The sequence below is a fragment of the Molothrus aeneus genome, chromosome 21 (assembly GCF_037042795.1).
Source record: "Molothrus aeneus isolate 106 chromosome 21, BPBGC_Maene_1.0, whole genome shotgun sequence".
In the NCBI taxonomy this organism is placed as follows: Eukaryota; Metazoa; Chordata; class Aves; order Passeriformes; family Icteridae; genus Molothrus; species Molothrus aeneus.
Genome location: NC_089666.1, coordinates 7,168,252 through 7,181,992, shown reverse-complemented (window position 1 = coordinate 7,181,992; position 13,741 = coordinate 7,168,252). Strand labels below are relative to the sequence as shown.

The following is a 13,741-nucleotide window of genomic DNA, read 5'->3' as shown; positions in this document are numbered from 1 at the left end:
AAATAAATGACCAAATATTTTGCAGCCAGGGGTTTGTGAGGGTCTGTGGACAAAGCAAGAGCACTGTGCTTTAAAATGGGTGAATTCTGGGAACTTTAGTAAAAAGAAGCAAAGGTCTGCCTTCCAAGCAACTTGTTTACTTTGCATCCATTCATGCAGGAGTACAAAAGAGAAAAAGAGAAATGTAGACAGGCATTTCACAGGAGTACTTGAGACAGCTCTAGGGCAAGAGTCGATCTTATGTGAGCATACAGCCAAGGCCACTGGTAACACCTTCTATGCCAAGCTACTGGCAATAGCTGGGCAGTGGCTTACTTTGACCAGAGCAAGAGGTTAAAATGCACAGTTACAAGTCAAGGGGTGAAAAGGCTTCGAGTACAGGTTCAGCACCATAATTACAGAAAAATTCTGTCAACAGATCAAAGGACAAAGTCTTCCTGTGCAATGTACCTGGCTAAAATCAGGGAATCAAAATAAACTACTGAATGAGCAAGGTAGAAATACCAACTTCTCAGGCATCCATTTCAACAGCTATCTACTAACACAGGCCAAATGGTAGTCAAAGAAGCTCTCAGCAAATGTTTCAGAAGGCTTTCCTTCTGGTCAAACTCTTCACCCTACAAACTTGGAAGAGAAGTCCCCAGCACATAATTTTTAAACACATCACAGCTGGGTGAGCCCAGCACACAACAAAAGCCACTCAATAAACTGTTTGACCACCTACACTGTGTTTTTACCTCTGCAACTGGTTACATTTTGCTGGGGATTTTCTTACACCAACAAACCCCACTGTTTTGCTATTATAGTTGCAGTGGTTTCTTAGTACCAACAACACACTCCTAATAAAAACATGTCTAGAGGTATTCAAAAAAATGGGGGTGATTCATATTTTAAACCACTGAAGTCAGTCCTGAAGGGTGTGTACTGCAGGAAGGTGCTGGAATGCTTCAGCACTTCACTTCACAAAGCATGTGGAAAACTGCAGCTGTCCCAAAGAAGTGATCTACAAGTGAAAATATCAGAAAATGCTCATTTTCCCCAAACAACTTCTTCAATGTCCACACAATGTACAATAACCCCAAATGGTTCAAATGGATGTCTGATTTACAGATATTTCTAACCAAGGGTTTGGTTACATAACACTTTTTATCAATATATTTTAAAATAGAAAAAAACTGGGAGAATAAATGGGACAAAAGAGCATGACAGGATCTTCTGTTTCAGTGCTGATTCCCCATTTCATAACCAAAGTTAGTAGGTTAATATTCATAAAAGGGATAGAAAGAACCCTTTATCACCTTCTTTGGTGACTGTCACCTCAAAACTCTCTAAAGGGAAAAAAGACAAACCCATGTCAGTAACAGGAAAGGTTGAATGGGAGCAAATAAGGAAAAGGCAAAGATGCACACATTACACAGAAAAGCTTTGGAAAAACTGTATTTTAAAATTCCAGTGGTGATTTGCTGTAACTGTTACAATTTTAGAGTTTTAGTTATGGTAAATATGATTTAATCTTTTAACTCCAGCTTTTCATTTGGAGAATTTTGAAATATTTCAAATGATCAAGGCTTTGTTTTCTCCTTTTCTTTTTTTAATAATCCCAACTGCTAAATGAGATATTTTCAAAACTGCATGTTGATGAATAACTGCCCATAAAGTAGAATTCATCTGAATTTATTTACATTATTCTGTATAAAGTATTGCCATAATTAGTGACTAAAATATATACACATTAAAATGCAATCCTGATGAACACAAGGTTTCATTTAAGGAATGTGGAGAGGGAGCTATATGCTTTCCTAGCAGCATAGCATCAAACTTGACACAAAAATGGATCAAACACTATTGCAGCAAAATTTCCTCTTAGGTTTGCCACCAACTATGCAAGTGAGCCAGGGATGGGACAAGAGCAAATCTGTTTGCTTATGGTGTCTTCTCCTCTACAGGACACTTCTTTTCTAAAAATCCCCCTCCCAGCCTTGCCCACAGCAGCAGAGCTCCCTTCCCAAGCAAACTGGGGCTGGTGGCATCAGCACTGTCCCACCCCAACATGGGAAGCTGCCTCCAGGGACCCCACGGGCTTGATGGATTTGGGGGATTTTTTAAAAAGAATCCAGAGAGATTCTGCAAGATCCTTTTCAAAGCTCTCCACACAGTCATGCTTTAAATTAAAAATTCCTAACCCCCACCAAATACTACTTGCATCTCAGAACAGCAAGGGGGAAATAAAGGACTGTGGCTGAGAAGTGGTTTTCCCCAGGGTGGGGAAGAGGGACTGCAGCCCTGTTAGAGGCACATCAAAAAGCCAAGGGAAACACTTCAAACATCTGGCCAGGAGACCCTGCACATCTGGCTGTGAGAAGGCACCCAGAGACAGCAGTGGCTGTTTCAAATGTAACAGAAATTCAGTTCCTTTATGCACAGCAAAGGGGAAATCCCTGCTTGAGCTTCAGCCATCAGACTGGTTTTAGGCACAAACAATAAACATACAATAAAAAATGTAACTGGCCTTTATTTTATTTTTATTTTATTTTTTTCAGCAAAACCACTTAGGATCTAATTCCAACATGATTAAATTTGTAATGTAGAAAAGAGTCACTGAGGAACAAGAATGGTCACTGTCTTCCCAAGCAGATCTGGAACAGTGATGGTGCAGAAGACTGATTCCATCCTGTCCCTGTGTGCCAGGCAGCTTGACAAGGCAAGCTGGCATGACTACATTCACCCTGTTTCCAAAAGTGGATAAATATTTCACATTTAAAACCATACAAATAACCCAAGAAATAAAAATCTACATAATCCCACTTATTTCCCCCTGAATTTTAGGGCCCTGCCCACAGCACAGAGTGAGCAAAGCAATAAATGCTACTTTTACTTGCCCCACAGTTCATGTACTACAAAGCACCTAAATGAACTCGTTTTGAGATGTTTCGACACGCTCAAAATTGAAATAAAGCAAAAAAGCTCTACTTAAAGTATTTTAAACCTGCAGACAGTTCAGAAGTTTCACAGCTCAGCTAGAGGGCACAATTAATTAAAATATCCAGCCTTTTGAAGCATGAATAAATTTGATTTATAAGCAGGAGCACAGCAGCAAGGGCTGAAGCAGGCAGTTAATCCTGAGCAGGGCTTGGTTTGCTGTGAAAGCTCAGCAGGCCCCGTGGGCTGCTCCCACTGAAGCCCAGATGTGCTGGGCACCAGCAGGGTCAGTGCCAGGACAGCTGTGAGCACAGCTGGAACAGCAGCACTCACCCGCCCGGGGCTCCTCAAGGACAGGGCTGCAGGACTGCTGCATTTCATGGCCCACAAACACTTCCACAGAGCCCTTCAACATTTCTACAATTCAAGCCCAGTTCTCATACCAGGAATTTCTTTACAACGTTCATGTGCCATACTGTAAACTTAATTTCTTTAAATCCATTGCTCTGTTCCTGCTGTTTAAGAAATGTCCATTTTTGAAAGGCAAAACATATTGTTTATACAAATATATTCTGTTTCTATGATTTCCCGTTGACAAAAATGTTCATTTAATGAAAGCAGGTTTAAACAATTTAGATCAACCCAATGGGAAAAGTCTCATTTAAGAAATGCTTTGACATTGGATTTTCCTCTGCAAACACAACAAAACATTTGAAGATACTCTGACAGTACTTTCTTGAAAACATTCCTATCCAAGAGGTATAAAACTGCCATTTTCAGAATCTGTTCAATGCTGCTGAACTACCAGCACCTACATTTAAAGCATTTAAGAACTGCAAGAGGTGATTCACGTTCTCCTCACCCCTGAGAACACAAGTCAGGCTTCCCATTCCTCTTCTTAATTAACAGATTTTGTGGATCCCACCACAATGTTCTTCGTTTGGCAATGGAAGTTTTTGTCCACAGACAGCAGGTTTATTTTCCAGTTAAGACAGTAGAAGAGCCTCTGCCATATGTACCCAATGCATGAGGAAGTTTGAATTTCAGGGGTTTAGCATTATCTCTCAACTTCTGAATAACAAATTTACCATTATCTTAACTTCATTGGAGATAATTACAGCCTTATGATAATGAACAAAACTGTTCCTTTAAGCAGTACCTCAAGAAAATTGTGACCAAACTGCCATAAAACTGCAGCATTCAATGAAGTCAGCTGCTGAACCTTTCAAATGGCTCTTAATTTAATCACTCTATCTCTTCCTCCGTGAAGCCAGGCTAAGCAATGCTCCCAAAAATGGCTCATGTCACATCCTTTAGGTACTTCTCTAGGATTCTTAACTCTCAGATTTTGCTTAACCAAATAAGCTCCTCCAAATATCCAATTTAAGCTTGTGTTATCCACTACAAGTATTTTAAATACCTGCAGATGCCCAATGGTATTCTTCAGACACATATTTCTAACGCTGTCAAATTCAAAAAAGGACTTTCCTTAATACTGCATCCAATTAATGAATACAGTATGCCTAAACAAAAGTTTTCAGAAAAAAATCTACTGCAGAAGTTGATAAGAAAATTGTCAGTCCTATGTTCAAAGTGAAGAATCAACCCACACTTGGCAAATATCTTGTGTATCACTCTCTATATTCTTTACTGGAGGAAAAAAAGCCTTTTCTTCAGCCAGAGGAAGTTGTTCAGTTTTCAAAATACCCTAGACTGTTAAGCAAACTTATCATAGACATGCAATCCTAATTCTACTAATTAGTACTTTCACTTTATTAAGACACAAATAAAAATTGCTAAGGAAACCAAAAACCAAAACCCTCTTCAGAATGGTAAGAAAATCATTGTTTCAGAACTCCCACGCTGAATGCCGTGAAATGTGGAATCTGGAGGATTGAGGAAAAGGATAGACACTATGAAAACAAAAATAAACCACCAGAAAAATTACCATGTACACATGAAATCGAAAGAAGCAAAGCACTTTCTGGTTTGGATACTTGGATACAGCTGCAAACCTGAAATAAAATACTGCTCCATGCACACACATGGATTTCCTAGGATCTAAAAGCTCTGAAATGTTATGCTGCTGTTAGGGAAAACACACCAACACAGAGCATTTAGGAAAGCATTTCCACACCTTCAAAGAGAAAGGCAGGGGAATTCTTTACCTGCAAAACGCAGAGGTGCATCTTTGTCCAGGGCTATCAGAGGGGGGTCCAAGAGCACCGTGTTGTCATTTTCTGTAACTATGCCATGATAGGTTGTTTCAATCCATGGCTTGTGCTTGTTAACTGAAGGGAAAACAAAGGACAGAGTCAAAACATTTGAAACTGATATTGATGATATCTTTGAAAAATGTTTTATAATACTAATTTCTGTATTTTCCTCTTTTGCAATTCTGAATCAAGGTTTTAATAAACTAAAAAATTCGAGATGAAATCCTGGCTAAGTAGGTTCAGAAAATTTGAGTGTCCCTGTAGGCTTTCCAAAAGTAACTCAGAGAATTTAAATTAGTTTCTAACTATGCTGGGATTTCAGATGCCCCTGAAGTGCAATTCAAAAACCTGCAGACAGTGATGGGGAGCTGCTGCCATCAGTGCCAAGTGTGACACCAGCAACATCTCAGTCAGCACCACACTAGGGAGCACAAAACACCAGGGCTGGTTTACACTGTGCTTCCCCCCACCATGGAAAACCTGGGATACAGCTGCTGCAATATTCTTCAGAACATGAAGACTTGTTCTCAGGTCAGCTTTTTCTCCTGTATAGGGGGCTACACCATCGTTAAGGAAATAGGTGGAAAAGAGGTGAAATTTCATTTCTTTAGTAGTTGTTTCAAGATACTGGGAAACCACTAAGAAATCTCACAAGAGAGAATCCTTCACCTCTGCACAGAAGAGCCTCAAACTGATCACCTGAGCCTGTCTCAAGAGGACTGGTCTTCCTCTGCTGCAAAGAAATGCAGCCTCTTTCCCTGGCAGCCTCAAAAAGAGCTTTTTCTACTACATCACTAAAGATGCAAGATCAAATCATGTTATCTACTAGGCTGTCATCTACTGTGTGACAATCCAGCAGGAGAGTCCCTTAATTATTAAACATTTAGCTTTATTTTATGATCCCCAGCTCAGGTGGTGGAGTGTGACTGCCTGAGTTGCTCCTGGATGGTTACGTTTCCTTAATAGCACAATTGTCCCACATGCAATTCTGGAAAATTTCATGTACCCAGCTGCTTAGAGCTACTGAAAAACATCTTAAAGGGCCTGAAAACTGCTCCTTACCAGACAAAACCAAGTAATCTTCAGCAAATGATGCCTATAAGAAATGCTTTGCTAGAGGTTACAACAAACCCACCACAGAGCGTTCCATAGGCAACATCACCCAGGTTCTGGCCTGCAGGAGATCAAGAACTTAAAACTTCTGAAATGGATGCCTGTGCAATTACAGCAAAATATAGACTACAGCTTGAACACCAGCACACAGCTGAGTCCTGCTATTTCACCTCTAAAGAATTATACAAGCAGATTGTCACAAGGCAGGCAGAGAGGGGAAGCTAACCCAGACTCTTGAATCCTGTCTCTTCAACCAACCAAAATGGATTCATGTCTTGTGCCATATGCTTACCTAGGGGAATTAAAAAACAGTGACAAAAGGACACTTCAATAAATGATTAAACCCAGAGAACTCATACAGGAAACCATAAAACTCCCAATATGCTTCCATCTGCAATCTTTTACCAGTTAGTAGCAAGAGCAGACAGGACACATCATCTTCATCCGTAACAACGCAGCAAGAAAGATCTCACAAGGAACTGTTCTAATGCAAACTGTGTTTAATTACTCCATGTGGCTTTACTTAATATGGCAACACTCTCTAGATTGCCTCAGTAGGCTCCCACAGGCACACTTCAGCACGCAGCACAGCACAGAGGCAGGGCATGGCAAGCACACTGCTCTATTTACCCAGAGCAGCCTCCCAGAACACACCTGCCCCTCTCAGAGGCACTAACACAGACCCCTCCCTGCCAGGGAAGGTGCCAGCAACTGTCCAGGCCTGAGGCTCCCATGGAACACTCAGCCACAATTCAAACTTGGTCTCAAGGAAACCATCTCAACCACACAGCTTTGGCTTCAGGAGCACAAGGAGGTCACAACTGGGTATTTTTATGTCGGTACATCCAGGACTGTTACACCCCAACTGAAAATCTGAGTCCTTTCATCTCTTCATCTTCATTCTTGCAAGGATATGGCATAAAATACCAGAACAGATCTCTGCCAGAAAAAAGCCTCCATCTCCATTCTAATGCTTCTGAATGTGGATTACAAAAATACTTAGGTTTTTTTTTAATGTTCTGAGAAATCTTCTCCTAATTTAGCAACCTCCTAAATCCCACTACTGCTGGGTAGGGAGTTCTATAAAACCTTGAAGTGCTGTAACCACATATGAACAGAATTTTGAGTATGCTGAGCATCTGCAGAGTCTAGTGAACCTTCAAACAACAGGCCCAGTTGAAAGCAAAGTCATGTCTTTTTATTGTGCTGCAGACAATAAAATCATAAAGCTTAAACCCCTTTGTGTTTTGGAAGGCTAAAGCATCACCAGATTTTAAAACATAAAGCTTAAATCCCTTTGTGTGTATGAAGGCTAAACATCACTGGATTTTAAAACACCAAACTTACTGCTGAATACCCAGGAAAGGCCTGTTATCCATATTTGTGATCTACTGACTCCAGCATAACCACACACTGGAAGGAATTCTCAAGCTAGCATTTGAAATATGAAGCACAGCTTACATCACTGCTTCCCTTAATCAAACTGAACCAAGTATTACCCTGATCTCAGCTGCTTAAATAGCATTAAATGCTGGACTGTGAAGGGGTAGTTTAATTGTCACGGAACTCTCGCAATCTACAGAAGCTGTTCAAAGACAGACTGGTAATTTCAAACCAGAACAGCAGCCTCTCCCAAGCCTGACACTAACGAAGTGCCCCGAGCTGTTAATCTCCTGCCATTTAACTGGGATAAACTACACCAGTTTCCTTGAAATACAATATTCACACTATTTGTAAGTGCCTCAGCTGGAATCTGCCGTAAATCCCAAGGAGCATTTCATCCAGTCAAGTGGGGGGAGCCGTGCTGGCACAGACTGGCAGACTTTGCCTGGCTTTTGGTGGGCACAAAGAAATGCCAAGGGCAGCTCAGCAGAGGCATTTCCCGGGTGTCACCCTGAGCAGAGCCCTCCCTGCTGCCCAGCCTGACAGAACAGGGCCCTCAGCAGAGCACGGCCTCCTCCCAGCCCTGCTCTCCACAGGTAACTGCTGCTGCTGCTGCAGGGGAGGAGCTGCCCGTGTGCCTCCAACACCAGCTCTGGAAATACCATCTGCTCCTTGCCTCCTGAAGCAGAACAGACCAGCCTGACCTGCTGCAGCAAAGGGAATGCTCCTCAAAGCAGGGATGCTCCCTTCCCAAGAGCCATGGCTCGTGATGCTGAACACAATCCAGGAGATAACCAGCAGCAACCTTTTCCTGCTGCCTAAAAGAATTCATGAATGTAAATGAACAGGGAGGCAGGGCAGCTGGGTTTAGGGCTACTATGGAAACTTCAATCACAAGCTATTAAGACAATCAGATTAATTCAGCTCTGTAATTTTAAAGCAAATACTAAAATTAAATGTACTTATCAAAGTCCTTTCTGTTTTCTTCTTACAAGTGGTCGGAAGTTTATTTGACTCAAATGGGATCTGGCACCTACATGACCAAAGATTTAAACAACCTCACCCAGAAAGGACTGTAGTTGGAACCCTTTTTCTTCTCAATAACTACTTCTAATATACAGTGCTGTCTAGCCATGTTGCATAATTGTTAGAACTGAATCAAGATGATTCACGTCAAAAAAAATTCTTAAGAATTAACTGGTTAAACATATGAAACTCAGTAACAAGTACTAAAATTTGAAAGCTATTTTGTTCAATCTAGTGACAGAAACAACAAAATCCTCATTCTGAAAATGTACCTTTGAGACCTCATGAAAAATGCATAGAAAAATTCACAAAAAGAGAACTATAGTCCCTGTTAATACAGATGAACTAGTAAAGAGTGCTTTACTTGTCCTGAAGGTCTGACAAAAACCGATTACTGTGTATCTTTTCTTAATTGTCTTACTCTGGATGCAAGAGATCACAAGGAAGCCTTTCAGTGAGACAATAAAAACTCCAACATGTCTTACCTTGAACAGTTGTAATTTAGTACTGTTCTGATGAAATTTCAAGCTGTATCATTAAAAGAACAAATCTGTGTAGTACCTAACCACAGAAAAATACAGTCCAGCCAAGGAGTGAAGAGCTACACAATAAAATATGCCTTCTCCACCCTGAAAGCAAAGCTGAATAAGAGCAGGCGTAGCCTGGCCTGATTACAATGTGTGTTCTGTCCTGCCCAGCCTGCCACTCACAGCTCCTGCCTCCAGTCTCCAAGAGAAAAGACCCAGGATTAACTTTGGGTAGAAGCAATCTGAAATAAACCAGTGGTAATGAAAAGATATATTGTGTTTGTTTATTTAACTGGGTCTTCTCAAACCTAGAATTTTATCAAAAGTCATTGTCCTACAACCAGGTCCAAACAATGGGATAAAACTGAACACAAGATGTGCTCGAATCCTGACTCCCCTGATAGGGTGGAACTTCCCCACAGTTTGAGGCTCCAAGACAAACTACCATTCATTCCCACTGCTGGGAACTGAGGCAGCAGCAAAGCATGAGGGATGAAGCCAGGAGATCACCTGGAACACCCAGGAGGTGCCCCAGGACACGGATTGAGAGCATGGATATCCACCATGGCCCTCTGTGGTCCTGGCTGAAGGAAAACCCAGAGGGTGAAACTCATCCCAGTTTCAGATCTCTGTCTTGGACTCTGCCACAGTTAAGGAGCACTCCTAACCAGCCATACACTGGAGCACAAGATAACATTTATAATCTATCAGTTGCCCACACTATCAGCCTGTACAATTAACACTACCTCTTCAAATACCACATTCAAACCAATAGCTGTAGGGATTCAACAGGGTTTTATTAAATTGGATTTTGCCCAGAGAAAAATCACTTTTTATCACCATTTACAGAAAGTTTCCTGTTCTCCACTGAACCAGTCGCCTCTATCTGATTTTATTTGTACAAAGATACGTGGAAGTTTTGCTATAAGGCTGATGAAACTAAGAGACATGCAAATGACTGATTAGAAGCTATTTGCAATTTTTACTATCCACAACTGCAACAGAAGAAACATTCAGAGCACCAAAGACCTCAGACAGACAATATACTGACCAAATTTGAATTTGGATAAAAGCCTGTCAGAGAAAACAAAGATTCCACCACAAAACAGTTTAAATAGGATTAAGACAACAAAGCCTTAATTTCAAGTGAAATTTAAAATGTTTTACACTAAACAGAAGACTGAACTAGAAAACATAAGCCTTTAACTACAAACACTAATTTAATAAATGTTATCTTAAATGTTGCTAATTATAGTGCAAGAGTGGAAACCCCTTTCCTTTTAACTGTTGTCATATTTATAAACTCTGCTCCTTGGAAGGAAACAGTATTTAGAAATACAGCAAACATCACCCCAGTATAGCTGGCACTTCTGGCTCTACTTGTTGACTCCATTTAAAAACAGGGAAACCCACTGGGAGCAGTAGCTGCAGTTTGTTTTCAATCAGATACAAAACAAGTGAGATGAGACCTAATACTATAAACAAAGGACAGACAGACACTTCTTCAAAGGCACTGAGGTTTCCAATAATCCCTTCTAAAGACTCCTAAGGAGGTTTAGTCCCTACAGAAGCCAATGGGAGTCAATCAGTACAAAACAAATAAATTAGAGTGCAAAACAAGATTTATTTAAGACCAAGGCTTCCGCCTCACTGAACTCTCCTATGTTGAGGTAGCATTTCTGTCTTTGACAACAATGATAATGCTACAAGATACGTGGCCCTTAACACCACAAACCACATTTCAGAGAGACTTCCCCCAGTGGAACTAAAGAGAATCAGATAAGGCTCAGAAAAATGGTAGAAGAGCTTTTCTTCAGAAAACTCTAATGACCACAGATGTTTTTTCCTCTCTGCATAACAGTTTCAGAGCCACAAGCCACTCAGCTATCACATACTTGGGCTTCAGGCAGGAAACCCTGCTTTACCCAGAACACCAGAATTCTAAGCTGTGAGATGTTCACATTATGCAGAGCTGTGGCCTGACCTGGGTTTAACTCCAACCCTTCTAACTTCCATGACACACTGAAGCCCATGAGCCCAGCTTCTTTCCTTCTCCTTAAAAAGAGCTTTGCAATTATCTGCAATGTGATTTTGTGTCTGCAGAAACATTAGGACCTCAAACCAAAGATACATTTATTAAGTCTAGAGAAGTTTCTGTTGACAAATTTTCCAGCTACCTCAGCACAGACAGCACAAGCTGCAGCCTGGTAACATGGGAGAAGACAACCAGCACAGGAGTGTTCCAAACACAATGTACACCATGCTTGCCCAGACCATCTCTCCTCCACTGCAGTTTCCACAGCAGTGCATTATTTTAAATAACACATACAGAAAAAGAGATTAAAATTGTTTACATGAACAGATGGCTGTATATAATGCTTTCCCAAGCACTATCCATTGTAGAGAGGTCTAGTACTGGTTAATTCTCTCTCTTCTCAGTGGTTTCTTACTTTCATAAGTACTTGAAGAACAAAAAAGACCAGGCCACATAAATAGCCAAATTGTCTCTACATAATGCTTTAGGGTAGTGTTACATTTCCTTGCCTCGAGAAAGAAACCTACCTAATCTCCAGCCCAATATTAAAAAGGCTGCTCCTGTGTCAAAGAAACATCTGCAGCAAGACTGTGGCAGTAACAAAGTGGTTTGTGGTTTGGATTTAAGACATTCACAGTACCACATAACTTCCTGAAATAATCACAGATCAGTTTAAAGTTTCTTCAAGACAGTATTACTTCCATCAATACCCTTTCTAAATGATAGTGAGTTGGAAGGGCCCCACGACTACAGAGGTCTATCACTCTGCCTGGTCAGGCCCATGGAAGCAGCTCCACTCCACTCCTCATCCTGCTCTGTCAGAGACATCCAACTGCTGCACCCACAAACACAGCCAGAATGCACTGCTAGGTACTGCTCTTCCACTGCAACAAGCTTGGAAATATTTGGGTCAGCTTGATCAATTACAAAACAAATTCGATTAGATTAAGAGTTTTGCATCAGCTGGACAGGAAAATGTCCCTTTAAATCCCAAAATCAGTCTCTGCACCCCTTAAAATAACTACAGGAAAGATGGCAGTTCAGCTAGCTCACACCTGCCTTTTGGGCAAGATCACATCCCCCAAATGCTATTTCCCTTTCTTTCCAACATCAAAAAATGAACCACTTTTCACTCCCCTGTTCCAACGACAGAAATGGCAGAACTAGCAAGTTCAACTGTACTTGGAAAAAAAAACAAATACAAAAAGGAACTGGCAATACAGCACAAAATGGAAAGCTTACCATAAATGCTTCCAAACAAATGCCTTTCCTAACAACAGGGAAATAAAAACGAGCAGCCCTTGCAGCTTTCCAGGTGTCCTCCAGAGCTTACTTATCACTAAGTGCATCTCCACGTAATATTATTAACAGGCCTACCTACAGCAGCCAAAATGCTGCAAGGACTAAGGCAACTGCACATACTAAGCCGAAGTAGCCCTCATTCTGTAACTCAGTTATGTGTGATGAAGTTAAACAGATCAGGACCTGCAGTCCAGCAGCTCTGTAGGTCTGACTGAAAACAGGTACTGCCTCCAACAAGCTGCAGAAAATCTGCCTACCAGTGCTGGCCTAGGTAATGCTGCCTAAATTTGCCATTTGTTTCCAAGCAGCTTTCTTGGAAAATGGTTTTTTGATCTTAATCTTATTCCTGATTTCAAACGCTGGAATTCAAAGACACTATGCTTGTGTACTGGTGTGGCAAATATTACATTTAACGATTTCAAGAACGCTGGTGAACAGATTGTACTTGAGGGATCTCACACAGGTAAATGATGGCCACTGTCAGAACAGCTGGCAGAAGACTTCCCAGACACACTACAGCATCAGCTTCTTCATCCTACATAGGGAAACTGCATCAAGATGGGTCCATAACGAGCTGGTTTTTAGATCAAGAACTTCCCTTCAACGTATTTATAAGCCATTTTACAGCCGCATTTCTAACGTACGCTGCTATTCAATGCTGCTAAATCTCATCATGCGATCATCTGAATCTTGCAGAAGCAGCATTCCCGGTGCCAGGGGTAACCTTCAGGTGAGGAAGCGTCTCCGAGCCTCTCACTGAAGCCTGCCGGGGAGCAGCCCCGCAATGCGTATGATGCTGCTGCTCCTCGGGATCAATCAATAGCCACCAGGCCCGCGCTCACATCGCCAGCCCGCACGCTCTGGCCCAGGCGCTGCTCCGGCTCATCCCGCACGGAGCTTTCCCCCGCCAGCCCGGCCAGGCCCGGCTGCCCAGGGGTTTTATCCCCGCTGCCGCCCCGGCTCTGCCCGGCCCCGCTCCGGCCGGGTCTGCCGCTGGACCCTCCCGGCAACAAGTGCCGCCCCCCGGCCGCCCCGGGCCCCGTTATGTAACTGGCGGGCGGACACAGCGAGCGCCGCCGCCGCGCATCCCCCGCCGGGCCGGGCCGGGCCGGGCCGGGCCGGGCTCTGCCCTCCGCGGCTGGGAGGGCTCGGGGCCGCTGGGCGCAGGTGAGCCGGGAGGACGAGCCGCCATCCCCTCATCCCCTCTGCAGGTGCAATGG

General features: G+C 42.4%; 1 protein-coding gene across 4 annotated transcripts in view; it reads right to left on the bottom strand.

Annotated features, from left to right (window-relative positions):
* Nucleotides 1-13,741, bottom strand: part of CLSTN1 (calsyntenin 1) — a 29,605-nt gene that overhangs the window by 15,515 nt on the left and 349 nt on the right. For 2 of the 4 annotated variants that reach the window (XM_066563915.1, XM_066563917.1), the window contains exons 2-3: nucleotides 5,088-5,210; nucleotides 1,299-1,328 (exon numbers count right to left, since the gene is read on the bottom strand). In XM_066563915.1, the coding sequence (XP_066420012.1) occupies nucleotides 1,299-1,328; nucleotides 5,088-5,210 (153 nt within the window). The remainder of the gene's footprint in view (nucleotides 1-1,298; nucleotides 1,329-5,087; nucleotides 5,211-13,741) is intronic. The other 2 variants (XM_066563916.1, XM_066563918.1) reach the window with 1 other exon arrangement.